Here is a 21,532-nt window from a genome sequence, read left to right on the forward strand (position 1 = left end):
TGTTAGCCGGCTGGAAAAAAGAGTCTTCTTTGAAATTCGTTTGCTTATTTTGTTGTTATTCAATTTGATTTGATTTGTTTTAATTTAGTTTAAATACTAATTAAATATGTACATTTAAATTTTTGTTGTTTTTTAAACAAGTGAAGCTTAACATGTGCAACGTAGCGTAATGACATCAAAAATATACACGCTTGTCTTTGTATTGTATTTAAATAAACAAATATGTTGACATGAAAATTACAACAATATCGAAAATATATATTGATATTTTTTATGCAATAGCAATAAAACTTTATTTTACAGATTAATGGTATTTTCTAAATCTGTGTGTGTATGTAACGTAGATGGAGGTCCAACAAAAAGAAGTGAGTAATTTTAAGGTAGGGTTTTGACAATTAACTCCATTATGTATTACAAGTAAATATGTATAAACGAGGGAGAACTAAAAGGTTTTTTCAAAATCAGTTTAAATGTTAAAAGTATTTGCAGACAACAACACTGAAATTTAATATTTGTCAAAAACAATTTCATCGTCTAAACCATGGTACAATCAGTTACCACGTACAATTATTAGAGGGAGTTTCCAATGTCATATACGACCACCTCATCCGCCGTCCTCTGGCTACAGATAATAAGTGTTTCGGGTGCGAAATCAGGTCGGGGGAGTCCGTGCTTTATTTTTTTCCGACACTTTATATTAAATTCGAGATGGAGATGCAATATAAAACAGATGTTTTATAGTTGAGGAAAATTGTTAGAAACTGAAAGATACATTTTAGATATAGGTAGGTATCTATAGTTCAAGAATAATTTTTTCGGTTCAATATCCTGTCTTTTAAAGAAAATTATTTTTAGGAAAATATATTGATACTGTGGTATATAAAAATTACTATGAGACTAATATTGTAAAAATTCTTTAAGAGGATATTAAGTTATATTTTTACTATTGAAATTGAACGATTTTACACAAAATTTTTTTTTTATAAAATTTGAACTTTGAGCAACATAAAATTTTGTATGACCATAAAGAACCTCTGTACCAACATTAAACAAATTAACAAGGAGCAAATTATTTTTTTAATTTGCCCAAAAACTCTTATGTAAATATCGGAAAATAATTGCCAACATTAAAAAAAATCATGTTCTTCTTTTAAAGACTTTTCCGCCTGCCCTCGCCTTTTCGTAACAGGAACACACAAAATACAGGAAAACTGATTTCAATACCATATATTAACAAAACAACAAAATATTCGTGGTACGAATGAATTCACTTTTTAATAATTCACTAGATTTACTTTTCTTTTATTTCTCCCTATTCTTTGTTTTCGCTTCGTTATTGCTGTTGTTGTTGTTCACGTATATACGTATACGTACAATATTATTGCACTTATAAAAATCCAGTAGGAAAAAAAGTGAATTGTGTAAAAAAAATCACTTGCACTTTAATAAAATTTTCTTTAATTTTTCTTTTTGCAGTCAATGCACACAGCACCTTAATTGGTGACACACACCATTTCAAGCGACAACATTTTTAACCAACATCACAAACATACAAAAACAACAAAGACGAAATTTATTGATTGAGGTCGTTGGGGCCACAATGATTTTTTACACTTTTTTTCTCCACTTTTTGAAACCATTAACTCTTTTCTTTTAACAAATCTCTTAACACAAATTTTAGTTAATTATATTGCTTGGAATTCATTGATTATTATTAAAGAATATTTTGTTAATTTTTTTTATGTTACTTCTTAATGATGTGTATATTTCATCTGGCCTTTATTTTACTTTTTCATGGCTGTGTTTGCTTAGATTTGGGTTAACATAAAAATTTCATTTTCTTTTTCCACTATATTCTTGCAGATTTTCTTATTTTAAACACTCGTTTTCTTATCCAGATTGTTTTAACTTAATTTTAATTATTATTTAATGAGATTCTATCAAAGAATTTTCCAATAGCAAAGAATTTTTCTTATTTCTTTAGTACAAAAAAAGTGTTGTATGTGTGTGTCCGTCACTGACTTTACAACTACAAAAACGCCATTTTGCCCTTTTTAGTTATTTTCTTTTGTTACTGACATTTCATCAGGTTTTTTATTTCGATTTTTGTTTTCTACTTTGATTTCTTGTTTGTTTACTATGTGTATTTTGTTGTTGTTTCGCAGGTGGTTGCCAAGGTTTTTGCACGAGTTGCCAGATGTGATGTAAATGTATTAGAGCTACACATAGAACGGAAACGTTAACGTTTTTAAATAATTTTAACCATATTTTGTTGGTCAAATAATTTGTGATTTACAGGAGAATGTAAAAAATAATAGAAATATTAACAAAATTTTAAATTTTTTATACAATAGTTTGTAAAACCGTTATTTCTGATACTATTGCATTAAATTATTGTGACGATTAATTATAAATCAAACACTTTTGGATGAGTTCTATTTTTGAATTCAACATTTTCAAATTGTTTTCAAACCAATTTTTTAAGTTGAATTTTTTTGTATTCAAATTTCAGGAATTATCTGAAAATAAAATTTGATTTCCATTGAGAAAACATAAATTTTAAACTTGTTTTCTTTAACCCTAGTCTACTAATGGACGTAAATCATACGCATATATTTTTTTACCAAATACAGATAGAACAAATTTGAGGGGCGATATTATTTTAAACTTTTTTAGATGAATTGAATTAACAAAGAAATAAACTATGAAAAATATTTATTAAGAGTTGAAATATGTCATTTATTGAAGAGTATCTTCATTGAAACATATCGTTAGTATTACCGTAGTATAAAATAACGTTAGTTCAAAAATTATTTTAGCCGAAAATGACTTCAGAATTATGTTTTAAAAAACTAAGACTTCGATTAAATTAATTCAATTTGAGCTTAATTCACTAAAATCTTGATTTGGAATTAAAAATGACAACCATTCATTCTATTCCTTAAAATTTTGAATGATTAAATTTTAGTTAATTCAAAGCTTAAACAATTCAATAAAAATTATTTTTATTCATTCAGGTTTGTTTGTGTTTTGCTGTTAATCATTTATAAAATAAATTGAAAATAATTAGCTTAGGCCTTTTTTTAATAGATTCGAGACATTATTTTATGGTTAAAAGCTTATTTAGTGAACTTTATATTAACCTCAAATCGTATTATACAATAATGTTTTATTTAAGCTTAATTCACTAAAATCTTAATTCAGAATTAAAAATTCAAATGCTTTTATTTAAATATAATTCATTAATTGCTGAATTTTCATGGTTAAATTTTTGATAATTCAAATCTAATACAAATTGAATTAAATATATTTTTTCTTCATTCAATTTTGTTTTTGTCTTGCTTTTAATCATTTACAAAATGAATTGAAAAATATTGACTTAAGAAAAATTTATTCGTTCAATATAAGGATTTGAATTAAAAACAACTTGAATGATTAAATAGGGAATTAATTCTAAAAGCTTAAAAAAGGAATGAATTCAGTGAAATAATTCGTAATGAATTCATTAACGGAATGTTTAAGATATAAAATTTATTTGTGAATTAATCTTATTTTGATTTGTTAAATAATTACAAATGTTAAATAACAGGGATGATTTTTATGCACTTTTTTAATGAACGAACAGCAATATACAAAAATGAAAAAACAAAACAGATCTTTTAAATTATTATTTCATTTATATATATTAAGTTTCTAAAAAAAATATAATAATTTTGTTAAGAACAATGCTTAAAAAGCACCCGACAGTATTGTTGTACATAATTTGAACGAAAACTTCTCAAAGAAGAAATAAGTTAATATGCGAACGATTGTGTTTAAACATTTAGTGTTTTTTGAAAAACAAGCATTAAACACGTATGTCTGAACATTGCATTACATTCGTTGTCATAAATTATTTCGATACGATGAAAATTTAATGAGTAATCAAGACTATGACAATTTCTTATTATTATTTGGAATGATTACTGTTATTTTTAAATATTAAAATAAATTTAAAAAATAAACTTTTTTTTACGTGTACATTTAAAATACAGTGGCAATATTTCATATTTCTTTAGACTAGAGCGCCACCAACGGTCTGCAAAGAAACTACAATGTCTGTGTGTGTGTTTGTGTGAAAAAATCGTATATTTTTCTTGTGCACTTTTGCAGTTTTACGGGACATTTTACTAAAGACGAAACATAAAAATTTCAGCTGTTGAACGAAAAATACAATAAAATAATCAATTTTAAGGAAAATTTTAACAAAATAATTCCAAAATTTTATTCAAAACATTTAGCTTTAAGTGCACCAAACAAAAAAAGAAATCGCAGAAAACGTGTAGTGAATTTTAAAAATGAATAAAATAGAAAACAAATTGTGTGTGTAGAAGAAAAAAAAATAAAGAAGGAAGAGAAATTTTTTTGTTGGAAAAAAATTATATTTCTTTTGCATATAAGAAATAAATATAAAAAATGTGTATAGTTTTTTTAAGAAAATAATTCTTATAAATATTGCTAAATAAATTAAAACAAATAATTCTAATAATAAATTGTTGAAAAGAAGAAAAATAAAAACGGGCTCGTATTGAAGAAAAATTTTGATTTTTTCCCCCATTGTCTGCTGGTGTTTTTTTTTATTTTTTTAATTTTCTTTTCTTGTTTGTGGGGAGTTCTCTGTTTGTTGGAGTGTGTATGTTTTTGGATTTACGATAAAAAAGAAAACGTAGACATTGGCGTAGAAGAGTATTCTTGAACATATAAAAAACTAGCTGATGGTGTTTTTGTTGCTGGTGGTGTTGTTGGTGTCACCATGACCAGCCGCAGTCGAGCTATACTTAATGTTAACCTGGATGCGGTCATGGCCAATGATCCATTACGCGAGCTCTTCGAAGCCTGTAAAACGGGCGATATAGTGAAAGTAAAGAAACTGATAACACCGCAGACAGTAAATGCTCGAGATACCGCTGGACGCAAATCAACACCCTTGCATTTTGCAGCAGGTGAGTTAAGGATTCAAAAAAAAAAAAAAATACATTCCGACAAATGTTTTCTAGTTGGTAATCTTCGATTTAATGCAAATATTTACTTACATTGTAATACCAGCTTGTTACACCCTTTTTTATATGCGTACATTCATACATACGTACATGTATGTTTGCACTTCCTATTCAAAAAAGCAAAGAAAAAACTGGAAATGTTTTCAAATGTCCTTGAGCCAGTTTTGTTTTTCACTTTATTGTTTTGTTTAAATTTTCCAAAATCAAAAAACAAAAAAAAAAAAAAATCAAAACATAAATAGAAAACATAACGGTGCAGTCTGTCAAGTTAGGTCCCTTTTGTTTTTGTGCTCAAGATCAAAATATTGCTGATGATGCAAGTATGGAAAGATGACGATAATAACACTGTTCTATTATTGTTATTGTTGCTGGCTGTTCGTTGTTGTTGTTATTAATGAATCAATGCTGTTTTTCTATATTTTACACCGTAGCACTGTGGGGAGCATGTGTTAATTATTTATTTCTTAACTCTATCGTGTTAAAAATAAAAAATTTCTATGTGTAAATACGTTAAAAGTGTTGCACTGCACACTGAAACTAAATTTAAATTCTTGTGAAATTATAATGAATTTTGTAATAGAAATGTTCCACATAGGAAATAAATATTAAGATTGATAAAAATATAGAAAAAAATTTTGTTCACAAAGCATTTTAAAGTTAGTTGTGATTATTGTTGCACAACTTTTCTGAAATATTGTAAAAAATCTGTTAATTTTGTTTTTAAATTCGTATAAATTAGTGGCCATCTCTTTCGATATTAATAATAGGTCGATTGAGAGCATGTCATTTGAGCTATTAGGAAATCTAAATAATAGTGAAGATCATGTAGATAGGCTAGGCAGCGATTTAAACCAGGCCTTAATTGTGCACGCTTCACCCCGTGCATATCTAGTATATCGAAGGAATTTGTTCGTTTAGAATCCAGTTGAATTTATAACCATTGATGTTTTCAGTGACCGCCATTGAAGCTATAATATCTTTGCATTGAGAAAGCACAATTAGTAGGGGACAGATTTTTGTTTGGAAATCTAGAACACACGTCAATTTCGTATTGTTAATCATGTATTTATCTGGATAATTGGAGAACCCAACCGCATGAATTTATTCTCCATCGGGAAAATAGAGGCTTTCTTGTTGAATTTGTGCACAAAATCAGTTTCTGAAATGACTAAAATATTAACTACTTCTCATTTATATTAGTATCAAAGAGTAGTCCACATCTGTCGGTCTAAAATAATTTAATGGGTTGCAAATCATTTGATCTATTGACGACTTTAAAAAAGTTTCATTTAGAAAATAAATACTCACCCCTATCGTGAAAAAATGTGAAATTTATGTTACCATGAAATATCCATTTGCCTCGAAGGGCAAATTGCTATCGTGATATTCCCTTAAACTTTTCATTCACAATATTTGAATTTTTCACGTGAACAAAGTTTATGAACGAAAAATGGTAAAAATGGAACATATATCATGTGAAATATTGATTTGCGATAGGGGTCACTGATTATGAAATGGTGGTACTACATATTTTGAAAAAGTACAACTTGAGAAAGGGTTTTATTTTGAATATGATACTTATTGAAAAATGTACTATTTTTAATAAGAACCATGAGAAAATTTAATATTTTAAAAAACATTAGTACCTTGTAAGTCCCGGTCCACACTGTGAAACATTTGCTGCAAAACATTTTTAAATTCTCTTTTGAAACTGCATTCGTGTCCACACAGTGAAGTTTTTGCTTTTCAGTTTTTGACATTTCTGTACAGTACGAATACGAACGAATAAATGTGGATGACATACTCAACAAAAACTTCATGTACATCAAACAAAGTTCCCTTTTTCATTCCTCTTTCCCCTTTCATCAACAAACTCAAATGTTTTGCAGCAAATGTTTCACAGTGTGGACCGGGAATAAGGAAATGTAATATTTTAATTAAATGTATTTTAATGAAATGTAATTAACCAATTGAGACAAGGTACTATTTTAAAAACATACGTAACATTTGAGAAAATCTTATATTTTAAACTAGTTGATCTCCCCGGCTTCGCCCGGAAGCATTTACTAATGTTCAGTGTTTAAAAAGCTACGATAACTAACAAATTTTTAACTGTTGCTACAACTACTGCTTCAAAAAAATGTATTTAGCGGTAGCAGTAGCATTTGTCTTTTTTCGTTTTCTTGATTTTTTTTAAAACTACTGCTACCTTCAAAATATACAACTCTTAACAGAGCAGTAGTAATAAAACATGAATTGTAAATGGAGTAGTAGCATAAAAATACAAATCATTGCTACTGCTCTATATTGAGTTTTAATTTTTAAGGTAGCAGTTAAGTAGCAGTTGATGCAGCAGTTAAGGTAGCAATAAAAGTAGTCAAAACACTGTGTGTTGTTTTTGTTTTGAGAGAGTTTGAAAGAATTATTCGTTTTTATTCGTCTCAGATGTTCGTGTTTTCTGTGTGTATAACAAAAATGCCGAACTTTTGTTTACAACACGACCAACTTACACAAATATACATTCACAACAACACATAATATACTTTTTTGGCTGAAGATTTTTATTTTTGACTTATTTTATTGCTACCTCAACTGCTACTTAGCTGCTACTTCAACTGCTACTTAACTGCTACTTCTTCTACTACCTCAACTGCTACTTCTATTACTACTAAATTTTAAAAGTAGCTGAATTAATAAAAAAGTAATGACTGCTACATCAAAACTTTTTCTTTTTTAAGGTAGCAAAAGAAAATAAATTACTCTGCTACTTTTAAATTTTTCTTTTATTATTACTACTACAACTACTGCTACCATAATGTGAAGGTAGCAGTAGTAGTAGTAATTATTGACTCCGAGTTTTTATTAATTTTTTAACTAGACTACTTGTGTTTTTTCGTTGCTACTGCTACTTGTAGTCTAGTTTTTTAAACACTGCTGATGTTAGTCCAGCCTGTTCTTTTTTATTTGCAAATAAAATATCTAAATTTGTACTGCATACTATAGGGAGCTTTTTTATTACAGTTGACTGGACTCACAAAAAAAAGAATTTCCGAGTTTTACCCGCAATTTTTGAGTTTTTTTTTCTTTACAAACCATCTCCTGAAAATTTCGAAATCGAATAAAAAAAAAATCAGCCAAATCGCTCCAGCCGTTCTCACGTGATGACATTACATACATTACATAGCTATTGTAAACTTATATTTTGTTCTTTTTTTTTAGTTTTTTGTCTACTTACCACTTTCTTACCCATAGTGCACTTTGTCATTGCTCATGATTATGCGATGACCTAGTTTATTCCTTACGCTACAACTATTGCTCCTTTTTTTTTGTATCAACTATTGCTATGTATGGCTGCTGCTGCTGTTGCCACTACGTCTCTTCCTTTTGTTCAATATGTCCCTGATTCACACCTTTCTCTATTTTAAATACAAAATAAAAAAAAGACGAAATAAAACACAGAAAAAGCATACAACTTTGTATCTATTTATTGCAATTTGTTATTGGCATTGTCGTATATATCGCTGCTATTGTTGCTGCTTAATATAACACAGTAACTAAAGAGACAAAAAATAAGTTAAACAACAAATTGTTGCTACTACGTCAGCATTTATAAGTTTGCAGTTTGTTTTATGTTACTATTTAGCCTTGAAAGTGTTCATCTCCGGCTACTAAATATATAGGTACATAGTCCTTCTGGCCAGTCAGTCATTATTTTATCTTATTATTTATACTTCATAAAACTTTATAACAAAAAAAAAAAATCTAAATTTTTTTCATTTTTTCTCCAACTAATAGATTTTTTTTATAGTTTTTCCTTAAAAAAAATTATTCCTTCCCTGCAGGTTTTGCTTTATTATGATTTTTTTTGTTGTTTTTTTTTCTATTTATTATTTGTTTTTTGTTGTAGGCTGTTTTCATTCATTCGTTCGTTATTTTTGTATTTTTCCAGCAATATAAACAATTTTACTTTAGTTTTTTTTCCCATAAACAACAATATTTTTTTTTGTTTTCATCTTTTTCTATTTACATTTCCTAAATATTGACTTTGACCTAGTTTTTCTTTACTCATTTAACAACAACAATAACAGCAGCAGCTATAATAGCAACAATTACCATTTTCCAGTGTAGGAGAGTAGGAAAATGAGGACGAAGGAGATGAGCAGCAGTAGCAACAAATGAAAACTGTAACTGTGTAAATAAAATTTAAATCAAACTTGTATTGTTTTATTAAAGCAATAGGAACAATTTTGCGAAATATTTTCTTTCATTTTAGCATTAAAAAGGGGGAAAATGATTATAATATTGCGTGTGATACAGCTTCAAAATTAATTATTTATGAAATATCTGAAAGGGAAGGCCCTATCATGGAATGATTTTTTATAGTTATATGACAAAATTTATGACTAAGTGTGAGATCAATATAGATGAAAGGATTAACTTTAAAATTGGTAGTGTTTACTTAAAATTGGTCTGTTTAGGTCAGCTTTCTTTAAAATTTTCCCGATTTTGGCCCATTATAGGTCCAATTTACTATATACATCGTTGCAATGAACATTGAAATATCTATCATTAAATATCCATATTGTCTATAATAATGACATACTAATCCAGATATACATAAAAAATTTGGAAAAAATCGAGGTTGTCCCGGTATTTTCATTATATCTCACTTAATATATGAATTAGCTCGTTACAAATTTCCACAATATGTGATTTTCGTGGAAACAAATTCTTACTTCTGACAAATTGTATCGCAATTGTCTGTGAAGAATTTTGGATATCCTCTTCGTCGAACGGATTTCTGTAATCATTATTATTTAAATGCAATTGTGATATTATTTCGACCTTATTACATTGGAATTGATTAATACTAGGCTGCCCACTAGAGCTATCAACAAATTTTTGGCCCAATGGTGCATAGTGGTATAGGTCAAGCCCGACCATACTTTTAAAATTACAATAATTTATATTTTTGAGTGATTTTCGGAAGTGGGGCTATGACAAATTGGGGGCTATGATCAATTATGGACCGATCACCATGAAATTAGGTCGTGTGATTTATGTCTATACGAAAGTTTACTATGTTGAATTTTGTGAGTATACCAACATTTTTAAGCGATTTATGCACGTTAAAGTGATTTTCGGAAGCGGGTCTATATGGGAGCTATGACTAATTATGGACCGATCGTAACAAAATTTGGTGATATGAATTTTGTATATATAAAACTTATTTGGAGCGCAATTTGTGGAGATACATTTTTAAATTAAACATTTATGACCGATAAAGTCCAATATCGGAAGGACATTTGTATGGGGGCTAGGTGAAATAATGGACCGATTTCAGCCAGTTTCAATAGGTTTGGTCCTTGGGCCGAATAATATGTACCAAATTTGATCGAAATATCTTTAAAATTGCGACCTGTACTCTGCGCACAAGGTTTGCATGGACAGCCAGCCAGCCAACCAGACGGACGGAAATCGTTTAATCGACACAGAAAGTGATTCTAAGTCGATGGGTATACTTTAAGGTGGGTGTTAGACTAATATTTTTGGGCGTTACAAACATCTGCACAAACGCATAATACCCTCCCCACTATGGTGGTGTAGGGTATACAAAAATATATAATTACTTTTTTAAATAATTGGTGTTTTGTTATGCATGTCTTAAGGCACTCTTGTGGGTTAGAGGGTTAAGCTCATCAGGGAACATTCAGCCGCTTGTGAAAACTGAGATCGCGAAGGATTGAGTTCTCAGAAATCACTTGTTGGTATTCTAACTCCAAAAAATGTTATCGACATTCGGAGCAATTTTATATATTATAATAAATTTTCGCAATGGGCTAGAGTTTGGCAACTCTTTGGGGTCCATCTCTCCGTAGTCATTTTGTAATCAGGTTGACTACGATCTACGATGATGTACCTCAGGTGCTGATGTCAAGAGCTTTATGGTTTCTCTTGTCAAAGAGCTAACTCAGTTGTCAAAAACCTTAGTGATAAGAATGTGTTAGTAAAAAAAACTATGTGAAAAGAAAAACAACACATTTTGAGTAATTTTTTGTGAAAACAAAAACAACACTCGTGTTATTATTTTGAGTTATTTTTTTTGTTTGAGTTTTTTTCTGGTTTCCGCTCAATGGTATTTATCCTAATGTCTCAAACCATAGAGAATAGACATAGAGCGAAAACTCTCCTGTCAAAGACCTAACTCAGTTGTCAGAAACCTAAGTGGTGAGAATGTATTAGTAGAAAAAACTATGAGAAAAAAAACAACACTCGTATGTGTGATTATTTTGAGCAAATTTTTTGTTTGAGTTTTTTTCTAGTTTCCGCTCTATGTTTCTCTATGTCTCAAACATATACAGCCCAATTATGAATAAAAATTCCCCGGGAGTTTTTTCCCTTTTCACATTTTTCCTATTCAAATTTAATGGGAAAAAACTCCCGGGGAATTTTTTATTCATAATTGGGCTGATAAATGAGTGAGTTGTTTGAGTCAAACTGTAAATTAATGTCTTGAATAAATATTGACATTACTATAAATTGTTGTAAATGAAAAAAATAAAATAATTCTAAGAATTTTGTTGCTATAAAAATTAAATAATGTAACATGATTCATAAAAATTAAACAATATATGTTATTAATAACAGAAACTGCTGTAGTAGAGTAAAAATAAATATTTCAAAAGATTAAAGTTATTCATATTAAAGATCTAATATTATTAAAACGATATTTATATAAAATGTGGAGATTTCTAAAAAAGTTTCTAGTATATTTTATACTAATTTCTTGAATAAATCATTAATATTTAAAAAAAAATCATTAACATTTTGGAACATTTTTTAAAGTATTTAAAAATGTCATTTAATTTCGAAAAATTTCATAGTTTTAGGCATAGAGAATTATACACAGAGATGAGACACACCGATTTGCCAAACAAAAATATAACAAATCATAATATATCTGATACAACAACAAAATACTGTAAATAATATGTATTTTGTTGTTGCTAGAGTTACGTTTTTGACAACAGACTTAGGTTTTTGACAATTACGTCTCGTCTCTATGTTATTCTATGGTTTTAGGCATTTCATTATTACGAATTTTCGATTTCCTTTTACATATGTATTTTAAATGATTAAAATTTGTTGCTAACTTTTCTTTCATTTAAATATTATTTTAATTATCTTTAACAAAATCTCTTGAAAATGTTAACAAAAATTTTAGGAAAGTCCAAAAAATATTTCTATTTTGGAAAAATAAATGAAAAAAAAAATAATATCATTAGATAACAAATCTAATTACTCGTATCTTATTAATATTAACAAAAACGCATGGCTAACAAAATACAGCAATAACAACAACGTATTACAGATAATTATCTGTTTGAAGCCATTAATCATAAACAATTGTTGCGTTTCTTAACGCAATAGTATTACAGCAAGCAAAAAAAAAAAATAGAAACACTAAATGGCCAATCATTCAGCGAGTTTTGTTTATTATTAATATAAATTTATTTTGTAATTGTGCTTTTAACAGGGGGAAAACTATAGCTTTTTACTTTGCTTTTTAACAACTCTCAAAAGTTTTTGGTTTAATGATTTTTATTATGTTGATAATGGTCAGCCAGGAAGTGTAGGAAATGATTTCATTTCAATAGATTTAAGTTTATAAAGAAAATAAAACTTTATGAGAAGCTCCAAATATAACTAAGTGGAAGGATTTGATAGTGAGAAATCTGAAAAAGGCTGATTCACTATGTTTCAGCAATATTGGTATTTTGAACTTTCACTTGGATTATTTTAAGAAAATATTATCCCTATTCTTCTTACTATTCGTCCAAACAACTTCTGCAGTAATTATAACTTGTGTAATGATAGAATTCTATAGTCAACTTTTCTATTTTTAAAAGGTCGAATTTTCGAACATTCGAATTTTTTAAATTTTTGTTAGTCAAAATTCGAATTTTTTGCTATTCTCGACTTTTCATTCTATTTAAATGTATGCTGGATTTATTGATGAGAAAAACTCATAACATTTTTACAACAAAAATTAGAAAATCTAAAAAAATCTATTTTTAAAAAGTCGACTTTTCGAACATTCGACTTTTTAAAATTTGTGTTAGTCAAAATTCGACTTTTTTGCTATTTTCGGCTTTTATCCTATTTAAATGTATGCTGGATTTATTGATGAGAAAAACTCATAACATTTTTATAACAAAAATTAGAAAATCTAAAGCAGACTTTAGATTTTTTGGAATAAGGTCGATTTTTACTTTTTTCAGCAAAAAGTCTAATGTTCGAACAATCGACTTTTAGATATTTCACAAGTGGAAATTGTGGACCATCTGAGATCCGTCTCTTTGAGCTCCGATCAAGTTTGATTCTGCAACTAAAGTTATATGAATGTCGCCGTGGGTGACTGATTCATTAGAGATGACCATATTTTGTGCGCATTTGTCAGAAATGTCATTGGACCTGATTTCATATTAACTGCTGGAGTCTAATATTGGACAGATAGTCAATACAATCGAGGGCTGTGATAGATGCAAGATTGTCCACGTAGATGTTAATGGTCGTCGCCTTTGAGATTAAACTCTCGAATCCTTCTTGAAGCCGTATCGTTGATCTAAATATCCGCTTGATAGAAACCCTAAAGCCAAGTTTATCTTAGAAAATTTCCTCAATATCATTTTATTTTTTCCCAATAAGCCTATAGACCTACAACTTCAAGCACTTTAATATTAAACTTGAAAAATATTTCATAAAATTTAATATTTTTTAAACAAAAAAACAAGTAAGAAAGTATGGTTGGTCAAGCCCGACCATATAATACCCTACACTAAGTAAAAGAGCAAAACCATTTTTCTTTTAAAATTTCAATAATTTATATTCGTGAGTGATTTTCGGAAGTGGGCCTTATATGGGGGCTATGACCAATTATGGACCGATCACCATGAAATTAGGTCGTGTGATTTATGTCTATATGAATGTTTACTATGTTGAATTTTGTGAGTGTTATAACCAGGGAAACCAAAATATGCAAATGCATGTTTTGTCTGGTGAGTCTAATGAGCACATGGATAAGATATTTACACGTTTCAGAACTATTTAAGAATTTTGGCATCGATTTGTTAGTGCATATTTTACCCTTAAATACATATTTTTGCATATATTTGTTTTAAGAGCATATTTATGTCATATTTTGCGTTTTTAGAGCACATTTTACTGTTTAATAGCATATTTTGAGTTTATCAAAAACAAATTTTGTCTTACTTATTTTTCGCTGTTGTGTTACTTCCTTTGTTTAAAATTCAAAATTGAAAAAATAGATGGCTTTTCACCAAAAAAAAAAAATTTAAAAAACCGAAAAAAATTTTTATCCAAAAAATGAAAAAACTGAAAAAAATTTTTGTTCATCTAAAAATATTTAAATTTTTTATTTTGATGTATAATTAGGTGAAGGGTATATAAGATTCGGCACAGCCTCTTACTTGTTCTCTCTCTCTTACTTGTTTTAATATAAAATAAGCACTATTTTAATAATAGCTCCATCTAAATATCAAATTTTAGTTCTAATTCAAACTTAACCGTTCTAAGTGTTAAAGAAATATTGTCTTTTAAATTTGCTCCTGTAACATCAGTTGATGTCGAAAGAACATTTTCTATGTTTAAAAATGTTTTCAGATCCAATAGACAACGATTTTTATTTGAAAATTTAAGTAAATTTTTTTTGGTTAAAAATTATGTAAATGTTTGTTTTTTTAAGAGCATATTTTTTAAATTTTAAGAGCATATTTTAAAGTTTTTACTGCATATTTAAAGCGCCTAAAACGCTTTTTTTAGAGCATATTTCCGGTTTCCCTGGTTATAACCAACATTTTTAAGCGATTTATGCACGTTAAAGTGATTTTCGGAAGCGGGTCTATATGAGAGCTATGACTAATTATGGACCTATCGTAACAAAATTTGGTGACATGAATTTTGTATATATAAAACTTATTTGGAGCGCAATTTGTGGAGATACATTTATAAATTAAACATATATGACCGATAAAGTCCAATTTCGAGAGGACATTTGTATGGGGGCTAGGTGAAATAATGGACCGATTTCAGCCAGTTTCAAATATCTGAAATATCTTCAAAATTGCGACCTGTACTCTGCGCAATTATCCTACAATTATAAAAACGTGGTATGTTTCCTTTTTACTTCAGAATGCTATTGAAATAAAGTGTAATATAGTGCATCATCGGCCCTTATTTCTTAAAAAAGGAAGCCGGAGATCGCGTTACGGTCATTGGAGATCGTATCATGATCAATGATTTTCTGTTTGAAAAAATGGATGACATTGATGTAGTTTCAACAGGATGGCGAACACAACCCTCATTTATTGAAATCAAAATTTGGCGATAACAAGATTTCGTGAACTGCAGCTGTCAATTGCTTGGAGGCCAACATTATTTGTGTTATTCGTGACATACGGTCATCAGTGCTCGAAAAAGTGTCCCGAAATCATTTTCAAATGTATTGAACTTTCGAATAGAAAAATTTGTTTGATTAAAATTTACTTTTTTGTGTTATTTTTTTACAATTTTAAGTTAAATCGGTCTTAAAAACACACCCTTTGATTATAATCAAGGCTGGAATTACGCTTGTTTTCAAAAATGCTTATTGGGTTGTTTTCAATACTTGTCTATATATAAAGCAGTGGTCGGCATAAAGAGTATATGGATTATTATAACATGTTGTGTACTTTCTTCATGATTTGTTATCTGATCAGCTATTTATTATGATTTTCTTGTTTAATAATTTGTTGACATTCATATTGTTCACTGGTTAATTGCCTATTATAATCGGCTTCTGGTGGCTGTAAGTGCCGACCAATGGTTTGTTATTTAAACTAATAACTTTTATTAAATAGCATTGCTATTTTAATCTTGTATTACAATTTATTTGTTGATACATTTCCACAAAGAAGTAATTTAACTGAACTCTGTTTGGCCCCTGGTTGCAATGAGTGCCGACCACTGATTTAAAGATAACACGCTTGTTCTTTAAACTAACAATCTTTATTATATATATTTGGTATTTTAATCGTATATTACAATTTATTTGTTGATATATATTGACAAAGAAATCATTTAAAAAATTTGCATGGAAAATAAGTTTGTGCCTTGCCGATCACTTATTTAAAGGGAACACACTTGTTCTTTTAACTAACATCATTTATTAAATATGTATCTTTGCTATTTTAATCGTATATTACAATTTAGTTTTTGTTAAATAAATTTCCACAAAAAGAAGTCATTTAACAAAAAACTCGTGTTTTGCATGGTAGACTAAATTTAATAATTCAAAGTACGAAGCAACAAAATTGGCCATTTAAAAAAGTGAAACTTTTTTTACTTCAAAATTTATTTCTTATTTTATAAACAAAAATAAAATAGTAATAAAAACAACAACAACAATACAACAAGTTGTTGAAATGAATAATAATTGTATTTAATACCAAATGTACAAGTACAAGACGAAGAAAAACTGCTCATACAAACAAAATAAAAACAATTATGATAATAAAAATATAAAAATAAAAAAAAAATGTTTATAACAACTAACAGTATACAAACAAACATTTGTACTAATGTTTTGTTAAAAAAAATTTTTGTTTGAAAATTTCTCAGTATTCTCTTCAAGTTGTTTGAAAGTGAGTGAATACGAATGAGTGATAAAATATAAAAAAAATTAACCTAAAACCTCAAGTTAAATGCAATTGTTTGTTATTATCAAGGCAACAGTGTGGGACAAAACTAAAGTTATATATGGGGAATTTCATGTCAAGTGAACCAACTTTTAAAATCGATGTCTTCCGATCGAGATTAAATTTGCACCTAGGTTAGATCTATTGGATAGTAATTCAGACACAATTTTTCAACAAGATCAAAAAAAGAATTAAACAAGTAAGAGATCTATATTCTATATTTTTAATATTTTTAGGTAAACAAAATTTAATTTTTTTTAAATTATTTTTGAAATTTTTTTAAAAAAGTTTTTTCCAAATTTTTTTTAAAAAAAATTTTAATTTTTTTTTTTTAAAACGTATGACAAAAAATTTGTTGATGAAAAAAAATTCGGGTTAAAAAATATTTTTCCCGATTTTGACCCATTGTAGGTCCAACTTACTATAGCCTTATCTACATCGTTGCAATGGACTTCGAAATATCTATCATTAGATATCCATATTGTCTAGATTAATAACTTAGTAATCCAGATATAGATCAAAAATAGGTCAAAAATTGAGGTTGTCCCGGTTTTTTGCTCATATCTCCGTTATTTATGGACCGATTTTGCTGATTTTAAATAGCAAACTTCTCGAAAGCATGTCTGACAGAATTATTGAAGATTTGGATCCCGAAGATATCTGGGGTCTTCAGAAAATTGATTTCAACAGACAGACAGACGGACATGGCTTAATCGACTCCGCTATCTATAAGGATCCAGAATATAAAATGAAAAATCTAGAAATTACAAACGGAATGGCAAACTTATATATACCCTTCTCACGAAGGTGAAGGTGAAGGAAAACATTTATTTTGATAGATATAGAACTCGCATCCCACTAAGCGACCAAATAGTTCTTCAAGGAAAATATCTAAGCTTTCTTTTAAGAAAAATAGAATCCAGAAATACCTACATATCTAAACTATTTGGGACACGTTTTGGTTAAAACAATAGGTAATATGTTACATGGATGCGAAAAAAACATATGTTTGGCCAAAATGTCAAATTTTGACCCTATAACTCAGAGAGTTCTTGACCGATCCTGTTGAAAAATCGAACATCAATTTTAAAAGTTGTTTCACTTATCATGAAATCTCTCATATATTAGAAATTTTAACAAATCATTTTATTTTTCAACAAAGTCTCCTTTGAGCTCTATACACTTTGTCCAACTTTTCTACAATTTGTTTATTCCTTTAAAAAAATAAGATTTGTAGAGGTCAGGTATTTGTTTGTGTGATGATTTCAAATCTCTTTCCACCGAGCCATTTCTTCAGGTTTTTAAACAAGAAATAGTCACTCGAGGCTAATTCCGGAGAATGAGGGAGCAATTCGTAGCCTAGTTCATGGAAACTGCAGATGTGTGCACCATTGCACTGTCATGGTGAAAAAGAACTTTTTTATTTGCCAAATGCTTGCGTTTTTTTTATCAAATCCTCATTAAATTGAACCAATAAGTTGGCCATTAATAGTTTTACCCTATTAAAGGTAGTCGAGGGATACCGCATGCATCCCTAAAAACGATCGCGATGACATTATTGGCTGACAAATCCACCTTGGCCTTCTTTGGCGGCGATTCACCCCGATAAAACCACTGTTTTCACTGTTGTTTGGTCTATGGTGTGTTGTGATGGATCCACGGTTACTAAACGGCGCAAAAACTCAACCTCGAGTTACGCGGTAGTCTGATATCAACGGCTGTCAAATACATACTAAATGATGCAACTTGTTAAAATTTTGACAGGAGTCAACTGACAGATGTTTGTTGACAGCTGCCCTTTCAGTTAAGAGCCGGGAAATTCAAAAAGTTTAGGACTAATTGACCCGCCCTCATAGTAATTTCGTTTGTTTTTAGAGATACTGTAACATTGTCTGTCCATTACAGTTGACAGTTTGTCTATTTATTTAAAATACAACGAAACACCAGGTGAATAACAAACTAACTGAACTACCGTCACTTTGTCACTTGAGTTAGTGAATGTAGGTATTTAAAAATAAACTAATATACACCCATATAAACATACATATAAAGGTAGTTCTCTCACCCAGTCCGTTTGTCTTCTAATTTTATTTCTATTATACATATGTGTAAGGTGTGTGTTTACAAAATTAACATTTTCCAAAAACTTTGTATCTCCAGTTAAATTAAATTGAAATGTTTGAAATTTATAAAAAAAACAAGAATTATATTAAACTTTGTGTTGTTTCTGTTGTTATTTTGTAGGTCACACATTTTGAATGTCACCAACATTAATGCAGGCCAACAAAAAAAGTAAGGTTTCCTTTAGCAATAAACAATCGTTAAATTAACTATTTTAGTAAATACATACTGCATGCACTTGATGTCTGTTTGTTGTTGTTTCTCTGACTCAGATGTCAAATTAGTTATTTGAAATTAAAAGCAGAGAGTTTTAAGTTTCTCTTTGAGATTTCTAAAGAAATGTTTTTTTTTTTTTTTTAATTTGAAAAGAAATTTGATTAAGTGAGTCACAAATAACATCTATGTACTGAGAGATAGAGAAATAAAGACTGGTAGATAGAGAAAGAAACAAAACTTTACCCTTTTGTGGTCAAATTATTAAGGTGATGTTTTGACATTTTCTAAGTACATTTAGCGACTTGTATAGAGATAAGACTTAAATGTTCTTAATACCTTGGGAGTAGACCAAAAATACGTTTATGTTTGTTATCAGTGATCGGCATATAGAGAACATGGAACATGAATTATAATAACATGTTTTGCATTTTCTTTCTCTGCCATATGTATGGCCCCTGGTGGCCAAGATTGTCGACCTTACAATATTTATAAAACTATTTAATACCCTTCACCTTCGTGAGAAGGGTATATATAAGTTTGTCATTCCGTTTGTAATTTCCATAATATAATTTTCCGACCCTATAAAGTATATATATTGTGGATCTATATAGATAGCGGGGTCGGAAATCAACTTTCCGAAACAACCAAATAACTTACATACACGATTCATACATCAATATCTCCAGAATTCTTCCGGCTCGGTTGCTATTTAAAATCGAGAAAATCGGTCCACAAATGGCTGAGAATAATATAGACAATATGGATATCTAATGATAGATATTTTAAAGACCTTTGCAACGACGTATATAAGACCATATTAAGTTGGACCTACAATGGGTCAAAATCGGAAAAAATATTTTTTAAACCGAATTTTTTTTTCACAAAAAGTTTGTTTTTCGCTAAATATTAAAAAAAAAATAAAATTAAAAAAAGAAAAAAAAAATTTTAAAACAATTCGAACATTTTTTTCTCCAAAAAATGAAAAAACAAAAGATTCTGCACAGCCGAATATAGCTCTCTTACTCATTTTGTTACAAATTTATACATACTTTCAGACATCAACGATGTCTATTACATGGCACGTTTGTAAATAATATTCTGAAGTAAAATAAAAATTAAAATTGTCTAAGTAAAATTAATTATCAGAATCGTATAATTTACAGCAATACAATTTCGGCAAGTACCACAGAATTGAATGGTATTCATTTCTCTGATGAAATCTGAACAGCTTTAGATTGATGTTTTTGTTTCTTATTTGATAATTTTATAAATTTTGTTGTCATTCGTGTTATTTAGTGATAAATAAACGATCATATTCTGAAACCTCAGTATTCAGGTGTTTCCACCACCTTTGATCCACCATATATTCATAAGTATCCAGAACAATTAAGGAGTGAGATTGAAAAAAACCTTAACAAACGTTTTTACTTAAAACTTTTAACCCCAGTATTATTTTGATATTTTTTTTTTGATCAAGTAATCTTTGAAATTTGTTGTCTGATTAAAATGACTGACGAGAAAAAAGTGCGTACTAAAATGATTAAATATTTTCAACAAAACCCAACTTGGTACTACAAATAGTTGGCTAAACAATCAAAGGTCTGCCGTCAAACTAATTCCAATGTTATTAAACAGTAGCGGAAGAACTTGTCCGTTTATAGAAAACCTGGTTCAGGTAGAAGGAATGGTCTACATGATGTTTCTAAAGCAAATAAATTGATAGCATTTTCAAAAGAGGACGCAACACTTCCTGTAGGAAAGCAGTCCCGTTAGGTCAGTATTCGGACTATTTGGTACTTAAAGTTAACAACATACAACATTACAAACATACAAGGCTCAAAAAGTTCCTGAACTCTGCTAAAAACTTAGAGGCCAAAGACGTAAATTTAAGTCAAATTTTTTACAAAAAATATAGCTGCTGCATAATGGGTGACGAAACGCATGTTCTGGAAAATGTTTCGCAGCTTCCGATGGAAACAATTGGTAGTCTGGCGGGGCACGGTCTTTACTATAAATTGAGTGAGGGAAAACTTCCCTACCACATCAGTTGCATTCGGTACAGGTTCCCTGTGATGGTCTGGTTAGATTTCAGCAGCTCATAATAGTAAGGATTCTTTTATTCCCAACAAATACAGAGAATTAACTTAGCGCCATGGATATTGGGCTGTAGTGTCAGATTCGATTCACACAACGAACTCGATGCTTATCGTAATCTATTCATTTGCCATCGCAAATAATGAATGATTTGGTGCAAAAATTATTTTTTTTTATAGCGTTCAAGGAGCATTTCAGTCATGCAAAATCGTCTTTCAAGTTCTCTCGGCTTCAATTCGTATGGTTCCCTGCTTTTGGATGAATCTTGCTGCTCGCAAATGTATTGAAATTGCTGCTTGAGTAGCT

At 29.1% G+C, this 21,532-nt stretch overlaps 1 protein-coding gene across 1 annotated transcript in view; it reads left to right on the forward strand.

The window, feature by feature from the left end:
- The first annotated feature begins 4,129 nt into the window (after nt 1-4,129).
- Nucleotides 4,130-21,532, forward strand: part of Tnks (tankyrase) — a 46,283-nt gene continuing 28,880 nt past the window's right edge. The window contains exon 1 of the mRNA XM_065506755.1: nt 4,130-4,982. Coding sequence (XP_065362827.1) covers nt 4,793-4,982 — 190 coding nt within the window. The 5' untranslated portion in view covers nt 4,130-4,792. The remainder of the gene's footprint in view (nt 4,983-21,532) is intronic.

The sequence above is a fragment of the Calliphora vicina genome, chromosome 1 (genome assembly GCF_958450345.1).
Source record: "Calliphora vicina chromosome 1, idCalVici1.1, whole genome shotgun sequence".
NCBI classification, from domain to species: domain Eukaryota; kingdom Metazoa; phylum Arthropoda; class Insecta; order Diptera; family Calliphoridae; genus Calliphora; species Calliphora vicina.